The sequence below is a fragment of the Anas platyrhynchos genome, chromosome 5 (genome assembly GCF_047663525.1).
Source record: "Anas platyrhynchos isolate ZD024472 breed Pekin duck chromosome 5, IASCAAS_PekinDuck_T2T, whole genome shotgun sequence".
NCBI lineage: Eukaryota > Metazoa > Chordata > Aves > Anseriformes > Anatidae > Anas > Anas platyrhynchos.
In genome coordinates, this window is record NC_092591.1 from 58,253,172 (window position 1) to 58,280,260 (window position 27,089).

Sequence of the window (27,089 nt, forward strand, 5' to 3'; positions counted from 1 at the left end):
TGCCAGCAGAGGGAGCAGTCAGGTCTTTCCTTAGGTTCCCATCATTTCCAGCCTACCCATCATTTCCACCCTACCTCTTCTTATTGCCCAGCCAGTTTCCCATCTGGATCTAGCTTTGCCAGCCTGCTCCTGATGACAGCCTATAATTTCATACTGAATAAGGGATTCGTTTTTTAAATGATTTTATATTTCAGAACCTTGCACTTGATTAGAAATGTAAGCTAGATGTTCCTGTTGATGTTTGTGTACAATTAGTTGAAATAACAGTGGAGGATCTTTTTGGTCACCTGTGCGTAAAAGGCAATTGACTGTTTAAGGAATTTTAAGTCGCAGCAATAGTTAGCCTGAATTGGGAAGCAAAGTGCACTGATTATTTTTTTTTTTTTTCAGGCAAAATGACAAAAGCAAGCACTTCTAAACCTTTTATTTTATCATGAATAATTCCCAGTGGAGTCTTAGGATTTTAGTTAAGCCAGTTAGTCTCAAATACATTCATCTCAGCAGTTTTGTTATGGCTCTCAAGATTTGATGATGTGACTCTCATTCTCTCTGTCTAGTTTTGCATCTGTATCTACAACATTATGACCAACTGGTAACATTGAATATTTTTAAATGTTTAATTTTGTAAACAAATAGGTTCAAATGGTCATTTCATTTTTGAAATGATCATTTCATTTTGTTCAATTATAACATACAGTTTTCTACGTATGTGGTTTTATACCAATGAGACAAACTCATTAATAAGGACCAAATAGTGTTCTAGGGAGGTACTGGGCTCAAGTCATGCACAAATTTCTTCCCAGCTCCTCATCCTTTACTGGAGAAGAAAGCAGGGGTGGTCAATTGGGTTTATTGGTTCATTTACCCACTTTGTAGGACTCGAGCAAGAGCCCTGCTCCCCAGAACCATTTGTGGGCACCTGCAGCCTGTGCTTTCAGTTCACGAATGCTGAGGAAACAGGAGTCAGGAGAGAAAAGCACTGAGCAGGGATTCAGCTCAGAAAGCGTCACCCAGTAACACCCCACACCTCTGCCACCTCTTTCTGTCAGATAATAGGTAGATTTTCAGCACCCAGCTTTTTGGGTTTTGATTCCTATGTCATCTTTGCCATGCCCCTAAATATTTTCATGTGGCACTCCAAAGCCTTAGTTAGAGCCTCCTAAACCAAGCCTCAAAAAGCTAGTCTTCTGTTGACTGGCTTGTGATTCTGGACAAGTCAGGTGGCATCTTTGTGCTTGGTTCATTACTTGTAAATGAGGAATGCAACACTTGCTGGTGTTTTGTGAAGCACTTGGAGATCATCAAATGGATATTTTTATTTAAACCGTGTAGGCTTTTTTCTCACCTTTCATTCTGTAGACCTCAACAGCAACTCTTACTGACTTGCTCACTTCATCTGTGCTATGTCATCACTCATTTCCCTGTTGGCCCTTGACATCCTTGTAAAGAAGCTTTCATTCAGGTCTTCACTCTAATGGCAAAGCAAACATACATTTTATTTGGGGTGCCAAGGTTTTCTGACATTTATTTCCTTTTTAGCTAGAATAATTAACAAGTCCAGGTCATCCATCTTCAGTGAAGATTGAAAGATAGCTTTTTAGTGTGTGATATTAGTCATGAAATCAAAACTAAATAATTTTTCTTGAAAATTTATGCAGATTTTTTTTTTAACTGGGCACTGTGTCATCCACCTTCGTCTGATATGCTTGATGATAACCATTGCAAAGTTCCCATAGAAGTGGCACTGTTGCAGGTGTGAGAGGAGGTAACCGTGGCTCAAATGTTTTTAGTTTTCAGATTCAAAAATGCTCGTTCTAACTAGTTTCACGGTTGAAAGACTCTGAGATTATAAAGACTATCAATACAAACATTATTAAAAGCAACTTTAAAAGAACAACCAAAATCTGGAATGAATGCATCATGTAACATATTGGCCAACAGATGCTTTGTCACTCCCTTCTCATTTGGGCGAGTATGTTGTGTCTAATTACCTACTCGTGTCTTTGCTACATGTCCTTTCTTTGCTTCTGTAACTTGTGTAAGATTATTAGAAGATAATTATTCAGTGCTTGAAATTTGCTAAATTAATATCGTGTACATATAAACAAATAAAAATCAGTGCTTCTCCGATTTCATCCATGTAAACAGATATGTATAAATAAGTTCTATTACAGTCAGTAAGGTTCCTCAAAGGTAAAAGGAGATTCTGTTTGAATCCTTACATGTGTACTTCTCATCACTGAAAGTGTTAGAAGGTTGTAGAAAATCCTTGAAGAATATCTCTGCGTTATCCATCTTCTAGCAAAGACATCCCACCTACATTCAGTTTTCTTGTGATATTGATACAGTTTTCTACATACCAAAAATTCTTTAATGTAACTACCGTTGCTCATCTTGTACTCAGTGGTCTGAACAAACATTGATTTTACAGCCTAAATTCAAAGTTCAGTTAGTAGGTTTGGTGTGTGCAAGCACTGAAAATGGTGCTGCTAATCAGCTTGAAGTTAGGATGGGTATTAGAATTTTAAACTTTACAGGTTTTGTTAATTTCTGATACTAGTTTTTGGTAGAACATTTATTAATTTTTTACTTTCAGAATTTTTGAATAATTAAGGAGCACACAAACTATATCTCTGTAAAACTAGTGCAATGGCCTAATACCTGACTTCTTTTACCAAGATAAAATGTATGGGTAGTTCGGTGAATTTAGTAGTAGTAATTAATAACAAATGGTGGTAACTATATAAGCCGTGTCTTTTAATATTAATAATTTATCTTTTCAATTTAAAATCTTTTGGAGATTACATAACAATGACTAATGGTAAATATTTGTATATTGTGAAGTCATTGCCACCATATTGTATGCTAATCTCTTGGTAAATATCAAGAGTTATTTCATCTATTGAATATGCAGCCAGTGTTTTGTTATATTCCAGTGTGGCTGCATATGTTACCACACTAAGCTTACTTCAGTGTTACGACAGAGTTAAAAGAGGCAAAAAAGTCACAATCAATTTTTTGTTTGTTCTGAAAAATTGTATACCAAAATTTGCCTTAAGTTCACAAGGTTGGCATCACTTCATATAAACTTGCTCACTTGGTGCTTTTTATTGAGACCCTTCAATGAAATGTCAGGGTTACTGGACTCACCTGTTGGGAACAACAGTGACAGGTTTATCTACGCTAGAAGTGGAGTATCTGAATTCATCACTGAAGTCTGTGCTGTCATATGGAAGGAATGTATGCAATGAATATATCCAAATGTGCTTTTTTTTGGTCCCAGTACTAGCAGTTAGTTGTATGTTTGTTTGTTTTTCACATAAAGAAACTCATTTTAGGATTAAATTTTTTAATTAATCATTTTTAAAGAAAGTCAGTGATGGGACTACCTTATCAGAATGTTTACCAGAAGGTTAAGGTACAGAATTAAATATAGCCTCACTACCAAAATATAGGCCTAATGTCTGTTTAAGAAAAGGCAGTCTTAAAATACCTAATTTTAAAGTCAATATATAATTTAATATTAAGAGTCTGTTTATTAATGTATTGATGATAATAGAAATTTATGAAATCTGTGTGACTCTAAAGCTTAACAGGTGCTAGTTGCGTTTCATTGTAGATCTGTAATGAGTATCTTGTTTTTCTTTTAAGTTTTGAGGTTGTTTGTATTTACTATGTAGAAATATTGAGCTGCTTCTAAGAAAATTTTCTATTCTTAGACTTTTGCCTACTCAGTGTAGCACAAGGACTGAGAATTTAAATATTCCTATTGCATAAATTTTATGATTTTTAAATTTCTTTAGAATTTGACAGAATAAAAATGGACTGACATATCTCTGGGTTTTAGAAGAATTTTGACAGCAAATGAGTGGAGATCTAGAAGTTAGATTGAAGCAGACAAAGCAACGAGACGTTTTTTTTTTCTAATATGGAATCCAGCTGAAACAAAGTTGATTTGATAAATAGTGGTAATGATAATACTTCATTAAGATATTCATTAAGAACTCAAACCAGAAGCAATAGACAGTATTAATTTCAGTATGTATGTTTGCACAAACGTGCTCTCTGTGTGTTTGTGTTGGTAGAATACAGTGATTTACACTCAGACACAGATGATAACACATTTTAGACTAGTTTATTGGTAAATACGTATTTTTAAACATCCATAAACAATTACTTAAAGCTCTGTAGATCCTGCAAATAAGTAGAACAAAGCAATCTTTTTCCACAATTGCTTTTCTCTAAAAGCTGGTTAAAGAGGTATGTATGGTTCCCATTCACATATATAAGCAGCTAGATGGATTTCCTTCCAACAGTGTTTTGAAAGTGCACTTTGAGCTCAGATACTAAAAGTTTGAGCTTAAAAGAAAATTTCTGTCTAAAGCAGTGAGCACTAAGTAAGATATAGAATGAATGCTCAGCCCAGCCTGCACAACAGGGTTGCTACCATGTTGTTAGAATAATTATATTTTGGCTGAACTAACTAATACAGAAAAACTGCTGTATGTCTACCAAGACTGAAAACTTTCCAGGATTAGGTTGGTTGTGTTTTGGTGGTGGTGGTGGTGGATTTTCTTTTTCTTTTTTTAATTTATTTTTAATGTTATTTAAAACAATACCTCTTCTAGCTGCCAACAAACTCTTTCCCTGAATCCCCCCATTCCTGGCTTCCCTCCTAACCATGTCCTGGCTCATCTCCAGAGCTGCCAAGTTTATGCCAGAAGCAGGAGGTAGATTTGTATGGGGCTGGAGGAAGATCTGGAGCTCTGTTAAATTTTCAAGCCCAGATGGGGCAACATGATTTGTGTGTTTATGTCAGTATGCCATACATCACAACTATCTGTGTGCTGACGTCAGCTTTGATTGGGCATTAATGTGCTGAATGCTGCAAACTAGAAAATACATGATAGATACAGATCTATGACAACAATGCCACATAAGCAAATGTCTATTTGTTGTGGCAATTCATCGTGGAAGGTATTTCCCAAGATATGCTGCATGAAGCTCAGAGAGTGTTTTGACACACTTTAAAAACAAAAACAAAATCAACAGAGGCAAACAGACTACAATTTAAGAAAGCAAACTTGTTCAGAAGAGGAGCTTTGAACAACATATTGAATTGTCGCCTATGCGTCATTAGGTTGAATTGCTGTCCCTCACTTTAATTTTTCCAGAACTAGGATTGACTAGGAACAATGCTGTTATGGTTTACAGGACTTTTAATGATGAAGGTGCCGTGCTGATGGTTGAGCATCTTTCTGTCCACAGTTTTTGTAGCCATTGTTTGTCAAAGTCAGCAAGCAAAAAGATCAGTGGACAGCAAACTTCTTTCCAAATGGTCTAATTTTTTTTTCTACATTAAGAGTTCAAGTTAGCTTCCAGAAATCATCAGTATTTTACCTGTTTGATTATATAACAGTTTAGTGTTTCTTGCTTATATGAATAACATTCAGGAACCTGCTTCAGAACTGGCAAAATGTAACTTCCAGTCTGTGGTTTTGCAGAGATCACTGGTTACTTCAGATTTATAGCGTCTTTATGTGATTACCCCAGTAAATCAGTGTGACCAACAGTTTCCATTAAAATACAGTAAGCTCTCCCTCTCTTCCCAAAAGAGGAAATAATTTGAAAGTCAGCTTTAATATTTCAGTGGTAGATATAATTAGGACAAAAATAATGAAGTTTAAGGCTTGATGTGGAGGCAACTTTCTTTTACCTCAATTCTCTTTCATTATTGCTCAGAAAGGAAAATCTTTAGCAACGTTATTTTATCATTATTCATTGTTAGACTTTGCAGGTAAAATAGAAGTTCCCTGATTCCACAGGGATAGACCATTTTGGCCTGTGCACAAGTAGCAGCTTTGAAAAGAGACCAGCCCACAGGATTTAATGCCATCTGGCCCATAAGGTGGGGAGAGGGGGGTGGTGGAGGTACCAGGGGATTGGTGGCTTTAGGCCTTGTACCCTGAGCAGATTGGGCTGGGCAGGACAGGCCACAGTTACTTTGTGTAATGGTCTAAAAACAGAGTTCAGATCCTCTTTGATGGGAGCAGGAAATGGTCACCTTCTGTATCTGCCTTACAGGCTTCTCTGTGGCCAGGAGATGAGATAAATTGTTGAAATGTGGGCTCGTGCAAGCAGTTGGTGTATTCACTATTTTAACAAACCAGTATGTCAGTGTAATGCACAGACTCTACTAAATTACCGTGGGATGTTCCTTTTCTCTCTGGTCCCAATTACTGTGCAAATTGTCGTTTTCAAATGGTTTACCAGCATTTAAGTTGACCTTTTGTACTGTTGGTCACATAGTTTAATAATGGAAGCTCAGAATGTACAAAAGACTTTAAGATAAACAAAAAATAAAAAATTCTAGCTTGGAGCTACAGAGCTAATTCTTCGTACTTGGCATGGATGTGTTTTGAGGTGATTGGACTTGATACCCCTGGAGATATGATGGGCAGAGCATCTACAGCCATCAGGAAGAAGAGTACACCAGCTGTCCTGGCAGATCTAACATAACTGTTTTGAATCTTAAAGAAGTATTTTGCTTTTTAGCCCAGTTTTGTCTCTTCTTCCTTTTGCTTATTAAATCATGACGTTATCAAAGCACTTACAAATCACAGATACGTTGAGAAATGGTAATGCAACTTGAAGCTTTAGATTCAGATTTGTAGAGAGGAACTTTTAGAAAGAGAAATACTGGAGAAAATGCTTTGTTCCTACTTTTTAATCTGTGCTGTTTGATAACCAAAATGAGTAATCATGTGGGTTGTGCATGCTCAAAATACTAGATATGTCTAAGTGTTTTAAGAAACAAGGTTTTCAAGACACAAACAAAAGCTGGGCATCTGACTCAGTACAATCGATGTATGGTGCTTAACTGCCACATAGCTTGTAAATATCTCCAATATGAACTAGCGCTTATCTTACAAAGATTAGGAAAAGATGAATTTAGTACTAAGTTGGCTCCTTTATGTTTTCTTTGTGTCAAATATGTTTTCCTTTAGAAATAAATTCCCATCCATTTTTTTAAATAAAAAATAAGAAAAGTCCTCAGTGCAATTTCTAGGTATTGATGACCTATTTTTTCTCCACAGTTTGTCATTGAGAAGACCAAGGCTTAGTCCATGAACATTAATTACCTTTTTCATCACATCTGATGTGTATTTTGTTTCCGTGTCTTACAGAATAAAGCAATTATGGAACGTGTAACAAACTTGTCAGATATGGTAGTTGGTCTTGAATCATTTATTGGCTCTGAGAGAGAAACCAATCCATTATACAAGGATTACCACGGTAAGTTCCATCTTTAGCAATGCAAAAAGTCTGCCCTGAGTGTTTCTAGGGCACTTAACGGCTTACCCTCCAATTGGGTATCTGCTATAAAGTAGCATTTGGTTTCATTTTAGAATATACCTCTTAAATGTTTCCCCTTGCTAACCAGTCTTGAGTTTGGAAATTTTTCCGTAAAGTGCATTAAGGCTGCAAAGGAAACATGGCAACTCCTTGCATGTTGTCAAGCCGTATTACTGAGGCATGGCTCAATCAGATGTACATCTCAACAGGCAGGCTTTGGGGAATTCACATGCAGAGGAGGCTTGGCAATCATCTGACCAGTGAGCTGAACTTGTCATGAAATCAATACTTCTGATCTGCCAAGTTTTAAGTAGAGAACATGGAAAAACATATATTATATTAAGGTGAATAAACTGCTAAATGATGCGCTATATAAACTTTATCTAAAAATAATGCACTGTTTTGCAGCTTTCGGTTATGGCAGCTGTGAACTTAAAGAAATAAATATGGATATATAGAGCATGTAAAATATGAAACTCATCTTGGTAAAAAGGCATGTAGCCTTTCGAGTGATTTATCTTCAAAATGTGTAATGGTGTTTAATCCTGCAGTTTGTTTCCCCAAGATTTTGTAAGGTGTTACAGCAGAACTATTTAAATTTTAAAAGATGAGATGAGATGTTACGCATAGCCGAAGCAGTGAATACCAAACAGTTTTAGCTAATCCAGAGCGGTGCTCTGAGTGTGCATAAATTACAGCTATTATTATTGTGATACTACTGTAGTTCCATGGAAACCTTCAGCTAAAAGTAAACTGCTTATCTGAAACCTGCTGTAAACATGTGAGAATGTGGCAGTGTTTGCCACAGCAAAATATATAGAAAAAGAAGCAAAGATGGTGTTGAGACACCGCTGTGTGTATGCAGGCTGTAATTAATAAATCAGAGAAAAATCTTTTTCACTAAGAAAGTCGTGCATATTTCCTCATCTGAAAAAGGTGAATGGAAAAAGAAACTGTGAACAAAAGCTAGAATAATTCGCCTAATTATCTTTCCAATTGTATAATTGTGATGTGGCATTTGTTTATGCTAGCATAATTCTGTCAATTTGATACTCCTTTTCTCAGCAGTGAAGAGATCTTTTAAGACAATGTGCATTTTAGCAGTTATTTCCTGATTTCCTGTAAAAATGTATGCAAAATCATTTTCAGTACTACTTAAAAATATATACATATTAAGTATATATATATATTTAGTAATATGCCATCTCATAGCTTTTGAGGTTTAGACAATTGTAATTTAACATTCTAAAAATGAGTATTTTTAAAGGTCTTAACTCTGTGGATAATTTTTGTGTATGAATATATTTCAAGATTATTTATTTACTACAGATGATGGAAGTTTTTGACATTACTCAGGAAAAAAATGATTAAATTGTTGCAATATTTAATGAATACTGCATTAGTAATTTTGTTAAAATGCCTGAAAATGTAGGTGGTTGAAGAATCAGTAAAATAAAAATGATATAAATTGTCCTTAATTATTTTTTAAATAATATGTATAAGCAACCCTTTGTTATGCCTGCTGTTATTATATCTAATAATTATATTTTGAACTCAAAACCAAAATAAATATTTTTATATATCTTTGGAGAAAGGGTTAGGAGGCTTCAATATATAAAAATATCTTTGTAATAATATTGGGAGTTTTGTTATTAGTACCTGTAAAAATTAGGCTTTTTAAAGTATTTAAATTTTAGGAAAATTTCTTCCCTTATTGTCCCTTTACTCTAAAAAAAAAAAAAAAAAAAAAAAAAAATAAATAAAAGAATAAAAAATAGAAAAAGAAAAAAAAAAGAAAAAAAAGTAGAAAAAAAAAGAAAGAAACCCCTGAAAAATACTTGCCTTATTTTAAATAAGGGTTTTAGTGTTTGGGTTTTCTTTCTCCCAGCTGCCGTTTTCAAGGGAGATGTCTTTTGTAAACGTTCGGTATTTCCATTTTGACACTGGCTTTATGAATAGCAAATATAGGCCAGTAATCGAGAAACCCTGTAGAATTTTCCTGGTTTTCAGATGTAGAAAATCACCCTTAGGTTGTTCAGAAACTATATTAGGCTGCACAAAAACCATCCAGCGTCCTTGTCAGAAAAAATCAGCTTGAGCTGCAAGTGACAGAATGCAGAGCTTGCAGTGCACCTAGGACTGGGGAAAAAATCTGAACGGCTACATCAACCTCTCGCGGGAAGCAAATGTCTCTCTCTTAGGATGGCACAGGGGTTAAAATTCATCAAAAATGGGGATCTGAATTGGTGTTTTCCAGAAACTTTTTTCCAAGCCGCTTTCAGGCGCGGTACTGCTCATTAGAGCTTCAGTGGTTATCAGTAACCCATAAGCCTTGTTTTGCTGGCTGCTTACTGGTGCATTTAATAAAATAAAGATCACTCAGTGGTGCCGTGGGCAGCATGCAAGGTGATAGCCATATTTGCTTACTGTAAATACAAGAGAAAATCACACACAAACCGGCTGTAGTTTTGACAAGTATTAAGATCCCTCTTTACATCTGTACTTCTGTACCAAAGTGCAATTAGTTTTACTCGCACAAGGATTTCTGTTTATCTTATTCTGCTTGATTACTTGAGTATAATCGCACCGTTTGCTTCATTGCTCCTGGTAGTAAGCTCCAGTTTAAAAAGGGGAGGATGAGTGTGTGTAAATATACAGAATTCTGCTGTAAGACTCTAATTTATGCATCTGGATGACAGCGTTTTCTTATTTTTTTCACCTCCTTTACTTTTTCTTTCCACAAGGTTTGCTTCATGTACATCAGATTCCTCGGCTTAATAGCTTGATCTGTGATGTGTCAGACACGAAGGACCTTGCTTTTAGATTAAAAAGGAAGCAGTTCACCATTGAGGTAAGAGAAGCAGTTTTGTTTCACTATTTCGAACCCAAAAGGTGGAGCTAATCCCATCTCTTATGTTTCGTTTTGTGAACTACAGGAAATATGCACCCGATGTTGTAAATGCATTGCGTTGGTTTTGCTTTTCCGAGTGGTTTTATAAAATATGGTAGTGTGCCTTCTAATTGAAGATGTCTCATTTGCCGCACTAAATCGGTCCGTTATAAATAGTTTATTTTGGTTTAAAATGTACATAGAAAGTAGGCCACAACCTTCAATAACAAAGCGTGACATGTTTCTAAGGATGTCAGGAGCATATTTAATTAAATGTTAATGACTTGCTCTTACTTGTGTTAGTGGGTGGGAAAGTAGCTACATGTTATTACCCCAGTAGAGGGATTTTAATGTATAATGCTGCCTAAAATTGTGTGTGGTATGAGGGATAAGTGTCCTTATCAGTATTCAGAAACCATTTTCTTTGCATTACTGAAATCACCTTTCGCTCTTTTATGTCATTTTAAACACAGTATCATTTACACTAATGTCCTTAAGTAAATTTCCTACTAAATTTAAACTTTTTTCTGTGACCTTTATGCAGACAGTCCTGATAGAAGGCAGTAATACAAAAGATGTATTTCATTTTAATCTTGCTAAAGAACAAATGAACATAGCACTATTAAGCAATTAGAGCTGATGTATTTATTAACCAAGTAATGCGTAGAGATGGAAGATGGCTTTTGGGGTGATGTGATAGTCATCGGTACAGTCTGGGCAAATTTTTTTTTAACAAAGACATAAAACAGCCAAGCATCCCTGACAAACCATTTTGTTTAATCTCTTTTCAAATGAAAAGCTCTTAAGCAGGCCACTTGTCTTAACTGCTTGAAACCATAAAAAGAGAGAATTGCCACCAATAAATTAGCATATTTTTTACTCCATCACCAAATTATGGTCAATGTGGCTTGGCACTGCTTTGGTGTTTGGGACTTCACCCTTAAGTGACCACTTTGGCCCTTATTTGACCCTCTGCCCTTTTTAGCTGGCCACTTGATAAGGTAACTTGAGGGTTCTCTCTCTTCACTGCCCCCTCCCCTTCACAATTGCAAGTAGCCCTAACCTATAAATCATTGAAAGGGCCCTATCAAGTGACAAATTAAGGTGCCCTCCTCCTAATTAATGGTCATCAATGTCTTTAATTATCTAATCCTATTGAGAGTAGTTAATAGTTAATCAGGCAGCCAGTTCCTCAAGCAGGTCAGCCCTGCATGCGTGCTAGAAGTTTCTCAAGTCGAGGTATCCTCTTCAAAAGCCACTTAAAGGCAAATATGTGAAGGCAGGCTTTTTTCTCCAAAGACCTTCATTTGTCATGTTTCTTATTTTCCAGAGAAAGTGGTTAATGCAGCCAGGCATTGTGAGGTATTAAGCCATTTTAACAACAGCTTTTAAGCGGCACATTAGAAACAAAAACCTTAATAGTCTGTGGTAGGTTTTAAAATACAAATGTTATTGCTGTTTTCAGAAATGCAAAGAAGCATGTCCCATCATTTCACAGCATAGGAAATTCACAGTTATTACATCTGAGAATTAAAATATTTAGTTTTTTTCCTTACTGTATAAATCCTGACTCGGGATATCATTTTTCTGTCTGCAGTTAGAATTTGGGATTCTAATTTGTAATGCAATTTGGTGGGGGGCGGGGCAGAAGAGGAGCACTAACCAGGCTCTGTAAAAAAAGATTTCATTAGCCATGGCCCAGAACTGTAGGAAAAGGGGGCAGTGGAGCTCTTGGAACAACCTGTAGCCTTAGACATGCGTGGATGACCCACTTGAAAAATTTCTGTCATCGTTGCTCAGCTGCAGCCCCTTTCAGTTTCTGTTAAGAGATATGCTTTATAGAAATTAAGACTGACACAAACTATTCCTTTTCAAACACGCGGGATCGTTGTCCTAGTGGGATCTTCCTGTACGTTTCGCTAATCTGTAATCCAGAAGTTTTTCTTCCTTACGTTAGGAGAGGCAGACTACAGCTAGGCTGACTGTAGCAATGAGGTTTGTAAGAAGATGGGAACAAGGGCAAATTGAATTAAGAAGGGATGTGAATACAGTCTTCTAAAGCTGGGTTCTGCAGTCAGAATGCGATGAGTCAGCAGCCGGTTTTGTTCTGGTGGTAAAAGCATAAAGCGGCACAACCGTCTGTGGTACAAGCAGGAGAGAGGATGGCTTATACAAAGTGCGCCTGGGTTTATGACTTCCTTACTAGCTTCAGCGTGAATTCAACATACATTTTAAGTACATAACACTTTTTTGGAAAACAGCTGCTTTGTTGCATACACAGTTTGGGGTGATCATAGTAACCTCTATTTGAAATGCCACTTGAAAATTAAATTATGCAAGAAAAGTTAGAAATACACAACCTCTTATTTATGGCAAGGTTTCTCCAACAAGGGTCTTCACCACTAGACCTTTCTTATTTTACGGTTTATAATGAGGGCATGGGACATGGATTTTCTCATGTCTGGATTGCTCACCAGTTAAGTACCTTTTTACAGTTTGGCCCCCATCAGTAACAAACTTCAAATGTCAAAATTGTTTGATTAGACTTCATTTTTGTGGGAGGGATTCTACCTCTTCATAATCTGCAGAATCATTTAACTGTTTCATTTTTTTTCCCATCTCTGTCAAAATATAATTGATTGAAGTGTGTTCTAAAGGTGGTTTGTCTTTTTTTTTTTTTCAATTTAAGAATGACAGTGCTATTTAGTGAGTAGTTATGAGCACTCGTTTTCCCTTTTCAGATTATGAGGTAGACCTTTTCCAGGAAAACTTAGATGCTTCTGGTGAAAGGTGCAGGAGCTACATCATGCTTGCCCAGATCTTCATGTTAGTTAATAGCAATATATTATTCTATGCAATATTATCAGAGACCTATCGTATGTGCATACCACTTTAAAGGACACAATTTTGAAGTTAGCCTGTCTAATCCTATTTCTTCCCACTTTGGAATCTTAATTAGAAGGAGATAAAAACCATCATTTGACTAAATTATTGTCTTGAATCTGTAGCAAAAGGTATAATCCGCAATTGGGCCAATTAGTGTACCCCATAGTTAGCTATGCTGAGGCAGGAAACTTGATTAGATCTGACACCAGCCTAGTTCCCACTGTTGTTTTGCCAGGTATGATGGTCAGACTTCAAAGGGCTTGAGGCATCAGCAGGGCAAGGTTTGGAGGCCAGCTTAGGTCCGGTCGTTAATCTCTCTGCTAAAACCACAGCAGCCCTCGCACAAAACAAGCTTACACGACACAATCATGCGGTATTAAAGTTTGGGTTGAGTCATGCCAATTTGCCTTTGATTTTCTGATGATTGACTAAAAGATGGCTACATGACTAGACACATACTGAAAGTTTACTGATTAGGTACGTTCCCCAAATATTTGAAATATTTTTTGATTTCTCAGTTAAATGATATGACAACCCATTTATCTTAATGCAACTTTTCAGCAGAGTCACTTCTGAAGTATTTTTGCTTTGTTTGTAGCTCAGAGTGTTACTTTTGTCAACATTCGATAAAATTTTGGAGAAACATTATGTTCACATTTTTTATTTGATAGAACTTCTTCATTGTTCAGTGCCTCCTGTATCAAAACCAAAGGAATCTGTGTCTGTTCAATTTTTTCACTCCTAGAATTTATGAGGAAACATTGTTTGTCTTTGTTGTTTAGGTACAGTTGCTCACAAAAAAAGGAAATTCCTCTTAATTATTTTCCACCTCAGTGTTGAGCAAAGTGCTGTTCCATGGCTGTGATTACATAAGTGTTCCTTTCTTTTGCCTTCTGATTTGTTGAAATATTGCAGTAACAGTGACATGTTTCCATTCTGAGAAAAGCCTAAGGCTGCTTTAGTATTATTCCAAATGATTGAAATTGCCATCTTGCTGACTTTCCCTTGGGCAGCTTAAGGCCTGTTTACTTTTGTATTTGTTTCACATGTTCCCTCTGAGTTTGGCTGGCAGGACATCATTACCTGGTTTGACAAGACAGTTGGAGAAGATTCATATTTGATTAACTCCTTTTACTGTCTGGTCAACAGAAACCTCCAGAATTATGTATTTAAAGCTAAAACTGTTCATAAATCCAGATAAACGTTTGCAAATAAGAAACTTTTGGATTTTTTTTTTAATTCCCTAGTTTTGCTTTACTGTTTATTTTTAAAGTCTTCCAGTAACAGTCATGATATATGCCTGTTAATAGTTAATAATATAGAGAATAAACTTCTTCCTAGAAGTGGTATAATGTTTATCTAAGAATAAGTACAGCTGATGTGAAATTTTCATTTTTCTTTATTTTGATGAATACAAGAGCCAGCTAATACAAGTTGGTTTTGTTCTGATGGCTATGTGGCACCTGTGCAAGCCAGAATAAAAAGCTTTAAAACATAGCTCCATTTGAAGCCAACTATCATAAGCTACCTGGGAAAAGTATGTAACTTTGAAGAGCTTAATTTTTGAGTTCAGGAGATCACTTCTTTTCTGAGAGGTGTTTTCGAACAGGAAGACGGGGAAGTCAGAAGTAGAGGATTCCTGTGGCAGCAAAGCTGCTGGTTTCCCAGGGGCAGGCAGATACAGCATGGTACTATGGAGCACTCTGCCAAAGGATGTGTCTTTGGAAGGAAACATAATCACAAAAAAGTCTCTGAAATCTCTGCATACCCCTTTTTTTTTTTTTTTTCATTCTATCCCTTTTAATTTGTTTCACACTGACTATACTGCAACAAACTTACTCTTTGCAAAGGGAAGTGCAATTAGCCACTGCTACACTTTTTATACAAGTGTAGCACAAGGTTGATCCTAAGTGAATCAGGATATGGTGATGTCGCTGAGTAGCAAACTGTGCTTCCTGCAATATTTCGAATTATTCATTAAACACAGGAAGAACAAGTGTGGGCATAGCTAATTAGGATTATTAGTGAGCTGTTTCTCCTGGAGGAACAAATCGACCCTGTCACCACTACATGCGGGATCAACGTATTTATAAAATACACACACATCCTATCCCAACCTCTGTATCAGCCAGCAGAATTAGGTGTCCACTGTACTTCTAATAGCATTACTTTTAGGCTTCTTCCAAGAAGGTTTTACTTGAAACAGCCTTCATTACTCTCCCTTATCCTGATCATGTTTCACTGGTGTTTATGAAGTCATATGATTTTGAATTTAATAAATACATTTGAATTAATGAACTATTTCAGGCAATATTTTAATGAAAAGAATGTGAGCTTGAGAACTGTCAAAAAACAAAACTTTAGATGATTAGAAACTTAAGGTGCTGGTTCTGTAGCAGTCAGCAATATATGGCAATGAATTAAGATTTGCTGAGATAAAGTTCATGCAATGTAACACCTAAGCTGATGTATACCGCACCATGTATATTGTGGTATGAGGAGCCTAGTAAATCATACCTTGGTATAGCCGTAAAAAAACAACTTTTTGTATTTTAGAATCATGCACTTGTGACGTTACAAGTCTTGGCCCCCCAAACTCATGACATTACAAGTCTTGGCCCCATGTAACCCTTGTAGCCTCAGAATGGAATCTGCTTGTACCAGGCCTAAGACTGCCTGGCTGCCCATGCCATGACCCATAGCATGGATCATCCTTTGCAGGTATTGCTGGTTTAAAGGTGAGACAGAAGTTTTCTGGAGTGTTACAGAAAGTGAATTTCTTAAATTTTCTACTGTAATAGAATCTTTTGGGCCTCTGATCCACATGGATTTGAGAATACAAATACCCTTGGGGATTATGTGGAAAATTCATACCTAGCAAACCTCTAGTACTGAATGTTCTGCTTCAACTCAGGGACTTGCATGCAGGGAACTCTGCGTGTAAAACTAAATTTTCTAACAGAGAGGGATAAAACATTTTAATAACATTCAGATGAAATGCATGCCAAGCTACTGTTGCGTTGATTTTTCCTGACCATCTTCCCTGTGATATTAATAAATACAATATCATTGGCTTATTTAAACAGAGGTCAAATGACAGCAAATATAACATCATAACATTTTGTTAATATAAAATTAATAATACTTAATCTAAAAATAATAATATTTTTAAAACATTCTCCTGCAAAACTAATTCTGTTATAATTCCAAGCTCCATTCTGCATTATTTCATCTAGTAGCCAGTTCAGGTTCTCTTTACCTGGTATAGTGTACTTCACTGAATTGTTTTGTCAGATGCTGTCAAGCCAACCTACCATTGTTAAAGAAAATCAAACTAAATCATTTTGGCATGAGCCTTCCAGGAATAAGGCACAGAATATGAAGGGTTTGATGAAATCAAGGATTTGATTTCAATATTGTAAAAGACTGCCTGTCAAAAATGTATTACATTCTTTCAAACAATTTTGCATAAATAAACGTGTTTAAAATTGTGACAGTACAATTTAGATAAAGTTTTGGGAGATTATTTTTGAATTATAATAACTTGAGGTAAAACAGCACTTGGAGTGCTCCTATTTAAAGAGAAAAAACCCTCTGAATTCTAATAATGCATAGAACTGAAATCTAGTAATAAGTTTTAGGCACTATATGGGATTTCCAAATGTGAACATGTAAAGAAGTTTGATTTGAAATTACCACCTTATTCTGATTGGGTAATACTAAATAATGTAAATTTATTTAGATATTCTGGAGGTTAACGGAGGAAGGTACCATTAACTTTTAGATTGCAGAGGAAGCTATATGATAGCCTGAAATTTATTTCATAAGTTACATCTGTTTTATGGGCTTGACATTTAGCAAGTATAATGAGGGTTTCATTCAGGTTTTCAGATCTGTAACACTTTAAGCATAATACACTAGATTTGCAGTTCCTTGTCAGTAAACTAAAGTCTTATATGTTTTTATTTAAACAAATAATTATGATGTTTAGAAGTATTTATTCCATAATTGTGTTGTCACAGTGGAAAAACATGCAACAAAGCCATTAATGCAATTAAAGGTCGCTTGTACATATTGTAATGGACTGCTCATTCACAGGATCTGTGCTAAGGGTCAGCGCTGCAGCATGAAATGGATTGGCCTTGTTCAGTCTGTAAATAAATGGGTCAATTTATCTTGTATTTGCCAGACAACTGAAGTAGTTGACATATTCCCAGTTTCTAAGCATTAGAAGGTAGATAGGCTGAAGAGATCTTTTGTAAAAATGGTGTTGGTAAAGATTAAAAACTTCATCTACAAGTGTTCTATTTTAGCACTAAAATAGGCTTTTCAAGACCTTTTCAAAGGTCTGTGGATATGTTGGAAAGCTACTGATGGTGAATGTTTAAGAAGCAAAAAGAGTTAAGGAGCACACTGATAGCAGTTCTCAGCAGGAACTGCATACCACCCCCATTAAGTGCTCTTTAAAACACCACCAAATCTGAATAAAAATGCTATTTCATAATTGAATAATATTCTCACTTTGCAAACCATAATGAATTCAGTCATGATGTTACACGGTAAAAGATACCTCTGAATGTTATACATTTCTTTAAATGCAGGAAAATAAAAATTAGAGTCAGGTTTTCTCAGCTGAAGGCCTACATCGTACCTTACCTCATCAAAATGCATTGATGTAGGAGTTCAGGGCTGTTAATTAAAAATGAGAATAGGATAACTTCACATCTTAACACGGAAGAGTTGGGCAGCCATCTGGATCTTCTTGTCTCTGTGCTGCTTTTTATGCTTTTGATTATTGATCTTCAGGTAGAGAACAAGTACTCTGTAAACTAGGAAACTGTAAAATAGGCTCATCTGGAACTTGGAAAGGGTTAAAATGTCAACGTATAGGAAAACAGAGCAACAACGGAAAGTCTTTCCTATGACTAGTAACATGCTTAATCAAATTCCAATCTTTTTTTAATTTCAAGTTTGAAAACTGTAGGCTAAGGGTTAACATTTCCAGTCTTCTGAAAAGCTTAACACTGATGTAATATCAAAACCCCTGTAAGTGTTAAAGCTTAGATCTGAATGGCATTAGCAAGTAACAGTTCGGCTCCTTTTTTCCTCAGTCCTTCCTTCTGAAGAAAGTGAACAGTAATTGTATTATGTACAGTAACTAAAACTTTATATCAGTGTCCATACATAAATAAAAAATAATAATTTTGGGTGCCAGTTTAAACCACCCATAGGCTATTTGACTTTTAGAAAACAGCTGGTAGTACTCTATGAAAATAATTCATTTTAACTGCTTCATTTCAGGGATTTAAAGTTTGAGAAAACCATGTGTTTTACCTGATGGAGGTATTGTCTGTGGCCTCTTTATCTTCTTTTGTCCTGCTTCAAGCCTGTTACAGCAAGAATTACTGAAGAAATTTTATTTGGAGAGTCATAATATTTCTGTGCTAAGAAATAGCTCCCAAGTGGGTTTATCTTTCCTTCATATTAACTCACTAATCCTTGGGCATCATGTCTGCCCGAGTTATGTTTAAGAGGAAAAACAAAACAAATATCAGAAAGAGTTTATCACTTTTGAATGGGACCACATGAATAGTGCTGTGCAAGAGAAAACGTTTTCATCTTGCATCCAAAACAGCTCTTGCTATACTTAAAATAACCTGATTACTAAATATATTAAGTTTTAAGGCCTTTAGTAATCCTTGCTAATGAGCTGTACATTTGTTTGTTCTGAAAAAGACATGTGTGAATGTTTGAGGTGGATGACCCGGGCGTGTTAGCTGAATCTTGAGGGGCCTTCCAAGTCTCCATCATATACTGAGAACATCTGCAGTGTTTTTGAATTAGAATCTTAATTCTGTGTTTGTAAGCAATACATTTGCTGTTCTTGAGTAATAGCTGTGCAGTGACCTGCCTTGGCACTGTGTTGGCTCCAGACACTCCTGCTGGAGAAGTTAAGAAATTTGCAATTTGCAGATAGGCTCGGAGGCCATGAACGGCAGAAAAAATGTAGGCATGGCAGCTGCATTCCTCTGCTCTTAGTCAAGGCCTACAGTGTTCCAGACTATGGTTTTCGGACATGCACCCTTGCTTGCGTTTATTCGAGAGCCAACACACAATTATATGAGCGAGAGGAGAAGTTATGCTTGGGCACTGAGTCTCACGGGCAGTTCCTGCTTTTGGGGGCTTCTACGTGCAGCCTGAAGGTCGGGTGGGTACCTGCGTATGGGTGGAAAGCATAGTGGAACACCAACATCTAACCTAGCATTCACCAGTTCGTGTTTATATCAAGCATCACCTACGAGTGGAAAACATTAACCTCAGGGAGCCTGCCTCCTGCTCCTTTTGTTGGCCTAAAGGCAGAGGCTTGGTGTGTAGGAACCAGGCCGGCTGTGGGGTCGGTACACACTCGCCCTTGGACCGGGGAAAGTCTGCTCATAGATATGGCCACGGCCTCGACCCATCCTGATGTACAGCAAGCGAGGTATAAAACAAACACAGCCCTCAGCCAGTCGAGCTGCCATATGTTACCGCCTCAGCAGCGTTTTATTTTCAGCTCTTTATGAGGTGGTGTTTGCTATCCGCTGGCTGCGTCACTTCTCTCATTGATTTATTACGTTTTTAGTAGTGTGTTCCTTAATCAATAAGTGCTATTGTCGCTTAAGTCACTTTTGTCTCAGTTCTGCCATCTAAAGCCCCTGAGGTAACACCTTATACTTCTTAATCAGTGCTTCTCACCTTTTAGTATAAGGCTTTGTAATTCTGGGCGGATTACAGGTTTCCTGTGCTGCCTCAAATGCCCTTTCAAAACCCTTTTGCTACCAGAGGGTAATGAGACAGCAGCTATGTGAGCTTTTTCTGCTGTAATATAGGGAAAAACGGTTCTGCTTCCAGGATGAGTGTTTATAAAGAGATACCAGTCCTTAATTCGTAATCCTTGCGACTGTTAAAATAAGGAATTAATAAGAGGAAAATTTAATATTTGTGTTTAGACTGCTCCTCAGTAGTAGCATAGCCATGGGCTGTTTGTGTTTGGTCTACATCATCTAGACTAAAAATAGCCCTCCTGTCATCTCATTGGCAGAGGTTTAGCTACTCCTTTAATTCTCTTTAAAAATGGATAGAGAGGAAGGCAGCATAAATATTGAATATGCAGATATTCCAGTAAGTGACTAGCAGAAGATTCCTGGTGCTTTGAAGAGCTTCATGGTTAAATGGAATTCATGTTTTGCTTAAGTAAAGACACATTTTGTAAATGAGGATCATCGTTAAATGTATTAGATTAATTTTTATTTTTTGTTTTATTAACTTTTTATATATCATTAAAATAGCTACTTTTTAATATGCGGATATTAACATATATTTATTTTATTTTTATTTGCATCCTGATCCTGCTTGTTTTTTTCTTTTTAGTTTTCCTTTATATTTTGATAAGAAATTAGTGATAAGGTATTTCATTTCTCACTAGTTGAATTAAAAGACACATTATATCTAATTTTTCTTTTAATAAAGTGAATTTTTGCAGAATAGGAAGACAAGTAACTACTGGCTGCTAAAATCTTGTGAAATAGTCTGAAAATTTCTCTCTTTTTTTTTTTTTCTTTATAACCTTTGAAAACAGTGAAGGAGGAACTGTCCTTTTCTTGTTTTGTCATTCTTAGAAAACATGGGCTACTCCAGAAAGTTTCAGGATACCCGTTACAGTACAGAAAAGACACAGTTCTGAGGTGGACATGGGTCTGTGTTGTCTTTTTCCTGATCTTAAGGGGAATTCTGGCTTTGAAAAAGCCAAGAGAATTAGATTCAGGTTACTGAAACTCCCCTAAACCTGCATAGAAAAATATTCACTGTGTTTGTAGAGTAAGGCTTTAAGGTAGATGGGCTTCACTGAAATGATTTTGTCAATGAACATATCCTGTATAAAGAAACAAAAACAAAAACCAAACCAAACCAAAACAAACAAAACAACAAAGCAAAACAAAGCAAAACACTTTTCCTCTGGATTCTCAACTAATAATTATATACTTGCCATAAGCTCTTCTACTTTTGCCTCTCCAGACTCTGCCTCTCACCTACGTGCACCATGGTGTGTATTTGCATCCCGTGTGACAATATTGTTCTGCACTTTCAGTTTAGGAGTTGTCAGTGCACACTCTAATAACATATCTGGAATACTTTCTTGCATCATTTAGTTGTTTTTATTTTTTGGCTTCTCGGGTTTGTGTTTTGAAATTGTATTGCTCCCTTTCAAATTGATCCAAAAGATGAGCATTTATTGAAGACAGACTAAGAAAAGACATATTTGAAAGTAAGCTACATTCACTACTGCTTTCGTGGAAGGTTGTTGCTGCTGTTTCTTACCAATGGGATTCTGAAGAGAGAATAAACCAGTGTTGCATTTTTTCCATTAGAGCGTCCCAAGTAAAGTGAATAGTTGCATTCCACCTGTTGCACATGCATAGGGCATATCAGTTTTCAGAACTGATGAACAAAACGGAGTATTTACTGGAGAAAATTCAACATAACTCAAGTATTGTTATGTGAGCAACATACGTGTAGACCTCTGGTAAGAATATTTGTAGATAAAGCACATACAAATGAGACCCCGTCAGTTAGAGATCACTTTTTAGTGAGAGAAGTGTTTGGTTGTCGAATATTCATATTATTTTATGAGTATTTTTAAAACTTTTTTTTTTTCTAAAAGAGGGAGTATGATTCCATACAGAATCACATTCCTAAAAGATTTCCTGTTTTCAGCATAATAAAAATATTGGAAAAATACTTCATATCTTGAAAAAAGTCCAATGAGCTATTCTTGTTTCGAGTTTCATCTAATATATTGTTCCGTATGGTTGTATGATAAACACATTATTCCTTGAACAGGAATTAAGAGTAAAGCTGCCAGGAAGGGGTTTTGTTGTCAGAGTTGTTCCCGCCTCATGTTTTGTAAGAGATTTCATGGTCCCATTGTAAAGAGTGGATGATTTAAAACGTGTTCCCAAGATAAACTTTCCCATTGTCATTAATGAGGATGGATAATACTGAGTGACAAGTGCATTAGGAATGACACAGAAAGAGCTGTTAGATTTGTCAGAGCATATCACTTCAGGCAATGAAACTTGAGGACATTCTCTTTTAGCAATTTTTTGCTATTTATTAAAGAACCAAGGACTGTGATTGCTCACACAGGTGGATTTTACAGTTTTGTTCATTAAATATTTAGATACCTTTGTAAAGGTAGAGGTGATAAATGTGAGCATTATGCTCCACTGCAAGGGGTTCTAGAGGTTGCTTTGCTTACAAAGAACTCAGGAAAAGTAATATGCATTTTATTTGTCTTAAAAATGCTTATTTGATGAATAATCATTGTTTTGCAATATTTTTACTGAATAGGAATATCTAATGTTATGTACTAAGAAGTGCTTTAAACTATCATAGGGCAGCTTCTGGGATAGAGCTTTAAAATTAGGGCACTATACAAGTCATTTACATTGACTTAAAAAAAGCTATTTCTCCATAGAGAAAGACTTTTAAAATATTTATCTCTGAGTTCCATTAATAATACATGACTTTTTCTGGTGTTTAAAATCTTTCCAAACTACAACATGCCTATCAATTTCCATTTTGAACATGCAATTGGTCACTTTTTCGGCTTGATTCATCTTGCCTGGCTGCCAACCAAATTTTGCCTCTGTATACCTTCTTGACACTAATAATGACTGAGTTTCTGTTCGTTTGCGTGCAAGATTTCCCAAGCGGCAGTTTGGGGCTGGGATAAACTATCTATCATGATTGCGTACAACTAATCTGCCTCAACCAAACCACCCAATGATTGAAATTACATTTGACAATTCACCTCTCCTTGGCGTGCCTGAGGTGAACATAGCTACAGACCATCCCCGGAAGGGCATAGCAGCTCCTCCATATGTTGGGGAGGATCCTTTTATTTGTGTCAAGAGACTTTTGGTAAAGCATGTATAGGCAGAGGTGTTTGTTTTTTTCTTACACTTCCTTGTTTTCAGATACGTGGCTGCTGCTTTCTCATTTTAAACCAAAGCATATTATTTTTGTGAAACGTTTTCTGATTTTTAATTCATTTTGAAAGGTTAAAATCTTTCTCTGGGGTTAACCAGTGCTATATTGGATGTATAGGAGATTAAAAATTCAAGAAAAATTTAAAGCATCATGTATTGTTTGTTAGGACGTTATGTTATTAATAGACCACAGGGTAGTCAAATATCACACAAGATGCCTGTTACTGTGCTGACCTTTACCAAAGCTTACACCTGCTTGGAGCATTTTGTTAATACAGAAACTAAGACAGAATGACAAAGCAAAATCTGCTCTGCCATATAAAAAAAACTTTTAATTATTTTCCAGATTACAGACTTATTCACGTTGTGTATACTTGCTGGTTTAAATAGTTGTCTGTGCAAATGTGATCTGACAAAACAGACCTTTTATTTCTGGATAAGATTACTCAGTCTTCAGAGTAAAAAGCTTTCTAGGGTTGCTTTTTGCTAATTCTTGTCCTTTTTGTAAAAATTCACTTTTGTAATAATCATTTAAGTGCTACTTTTCATTATTAATGATTAGTTTCATCAGATATAATTACTTCATTTAAATACAAAGTTTCTGCATAGTTCTGAATAGTTAGGTTAATACAATTCTCTCCCTAGGGAGATAATTTCTTTGTAGTTTTATGTTACATTGAGTTAAGAGATGCACTGTTTTGATGATCCAAATAGAAAATGCTGAAGAATTGCATTCTGGAATATGTTTCGATTTCTCACTGTTTTGTCTAACAACATGTTTTGCTGTATTTGTGCATTTCAACAGAAGCAAAAGATCAAATTGTCCTTTCAAATAATTATAGTCCATTCCTGTTGCTGAAAAGGGGAGTTTCATTGATGTGCTCATAAAGGCATAGCTCTCAGCCTAATTTTGTTTCTGACACATCAAGCCATTCTTCTCTCCTTTCCTAAAACTGAAATACATTTTTTTCGTTCATTCATCAGATTAAGTTCAAACTAAGTTAATAATCTTGTTGAAATGCTTGGCAGCTGAATGTAGCACTAGTATCTACCGTAGTTGGGGGAGAGGAAACTGAGTAACATGGGTATCATGCTTTCTGTAGCATTTACAGCCAACATGTCTAGAAGAATCAGGACACTTTTGTTTACATAAGTCATTATTCTTAGTAGCTAGCTGCTCTGAAACCAGGGAAGAATAAGGAATAACAGTCACACAGCCATGTCCAGTTGACTTGTTACAGTAGCAGACTACTAAATATACACAAAATTTATGTCCTGCTTCCCATATTTATTTATTAGAATTAATTATGTTCTCGGTCCTTTTTCTTTGTGTATATGTATGGCACAACACAATGCCCTGTTGGGTGGAGCTATCTCTAAACAAACTCTCATGGGTGCAAAAAGCCATACTGCCGAGTTAGAGCTGGTGACCCAAGCAGAGCACCAACCTAACCATGGCTCTTTGTGTCATATTGCCTTGATATGTTCTTGTTCTTTAGTAACCATTCTGTTTCTATGTGATTCCAGAACTATTTTTTTCCCCTGGTAGCAACCACAAATTCAAAATAGCTTCTTCCATTTTTAGCGTGGAATTGAGATTTTCTTGTGTATGCTTTCCTGTGGGTCATCAAAGCATTATGCTTTTCCTTGGCATAATGACCTTTCTTACATATGACCATAAATGATAGTTCTTGTCCACATCAGAAGTAATGGTAAAAAAAAAAAAAAAAAAAAAAAAAAAAAAAAAGATCTTTTTTTCAGCAGGCCTCTGATTCTGCATATTAAATAGCTATGCTGGCTTTTTGGTCTATAAACAAATATTTGAGGGGTTTAGAGGTGGCAGAGAAGTTCACTGCAGCATCAAAAAAATTATGGGTGAGTGATTTGAATTGTGGGGGCCTGCACATTCATCAGTCATTGTCAAGATGAAAAGATGACATCTTGCAATTTATACTAAAGTAAGGATTGCTGCTGGTTAGAAACATTTTCTTTAGTCTTGCATAAATGGACTTTGCTGCCAGGTTACTAGTAGACTACTGAAATGAAGTATCCAGTTTTTCCAGTCTGCCAGTTATTTAGATATTTTCAATTTTTATGAAAAAGAATACAAATCTTACATTAGAATAGACTGTGGATTTAAAAACAAAAAATATAGCAATCTGGGATATATTATAAGATATATTTAAGTCTAAATCTTGAAACGTTGGTCAACTACTAATTCTTGAAAAATTTCCTATAAAAAGATTATTTTGCTTAGGGTAACTAATGAGTATATACCTGCTTGTCTTGATCAAATCGTGCATCTTAGTGTGAGTTTACAGTAATTTCTCATTGCTTAGATCTTTTTTTTTGGTTTCAGTATTCCAATTATGATTTCTTAGATACTTTCCATGTGACAGTTCCTTGTCTATCTAGAAGCATTATGTGACAGCTCCATTCTGGGAGTTCTGAGCAGCAGTGATGGAAAAGACAAATTGCTAGTTTTATAATGAGCGGTATGATCATGGTATGATTTTGACTTCTGGTGTATTCAGTCATATTAATTACCGAGGAATGGTTTGTGACTTGTGACTTCAACCAAAAAAGTAAGATTAGTAATATACGTGATAACTTGCCCATCTATACTTGTGGAACAAAGTTTGTTGACCTCTTCATATTTCTTAACAGATAGTCTTAAACATACAAATGTATATATTTTATAAACTTCTATATTAAACTGATCAAAATACTTTTTAACTGTTATCTGCACGGGTTTTGTTAGCAAATAGGTCATAGTATCCTGATACGTGCTGATGCCTTAGCATTATAGGCATGCTTTTATGTCACTTAGTATTTTCCTAATTACACAGGTAGCACTGTGTATTTATAGGCAAAAATAAGTTATTTTAGTAAAAAAAAAAAAAAAAAAGGATTTACATGTATTTTTGTTTATAATTCAAGTGATTAAACCATTGCTGACACCATCTTTAAGTGCTTGCACATTCCAGTGCAGCACACAAGATGGCAATTACAAATAGGATTGTATGTCAGCGGGTCTTTCCACTGGAAGCTAAGTCAGTAGTGCCCAAGCTAGATCATAACACTTGTCTGTGCTCTTGAATGTCATTTGTGCATGGCATTTCAGGCTTTGCAAATGCAGCACCTGTCTTTGAAACATTTGAAATCAGTATCAGACAAGACTGCTGGGGTACAATGAATATTCTTCCGTATTGAAAAAAGAAATATTTCCTGTTTTGAGAAATCGCATGCAACTTACACTGGAAAGTTACAATCCAAATAATTTTGCATAACAGTTAAGTATAATGGTAGTCTTTTAAAGTATCATGATGCAGCAAACAACAGGACTCACAGATTCCTGTGGTGGTCCTCATAGGCATGCTTCTGTTACAATGAGATTGTTTCTTGCAAGGCCAATATATGCATATTTCCCAAGTTCATATTAAGTATTACCTGAACTTTTTTGTATGTGTATTCTTAAATCTACATGTTCTTTACAATGTAAGGGTGAATAATAACCTTAATTACCACAATCAGGCTCTGATCCCACTTTAATGGGTTTGGGATTGCTAGGTCTTACGGGTATTAGTGCACCCTAAGTAACTGCAGCAGTTGTGACAGCAATGAAGCTACTGGTAAGAATTCTTCAAGACATAAAACGTCATAAACAGTAGATAAAATTGATGCAAATCTAGTCTGTAATTCAAGGAAGGCTTCCCCATCAATTTCCATATCTACACACACCGCAGTGATTCATAACAGCTTTGTTATTGTAGAAGCAAGAAGAGATCATTACAATGCCTTTGTGTTACAGAAGCATAATTTTAAAATCCACTTGAAATTAAATTATTGCTTTTGGAAACTGAAAATAGAATAGATTTTAAACTTTCATTTTTTAAAAAATAGTAATTTTTATAAAAGAGAATATG

The 27,089-nt window shown here is 35.8% G+C and overlaps 1 protein-coding gene across 10 annotated transcripts in view; it reads left to right on the forward strand.

The window, feature by feature from the left end:
- The window catches only part of ELP4 (elongator acetyltransferase complex subunit 4), a 196,887-nt gene that overhangs the window by 49,332 nt on the left and 120,466 nt on the right, over positions 1–27,089 (forward strand). For all 10 annotated transcript variants that reach the window (XM_072039208.1, XM_072039209.1, XM_072039210.1 and 7 more), the window contains 2 exons: positions 7,188–7,296; positions 10,101–10,207. In XM_072039208.1, coding sequence (XP_071895309.1) covers positions 7,188–7,296; positions 10,101–10,207 — 216 coding nt within the window. The remainder of the gene's footprint in view (positions 1–7,187; positions 7,297–10,100; positions 10,208–27,089) is intronic.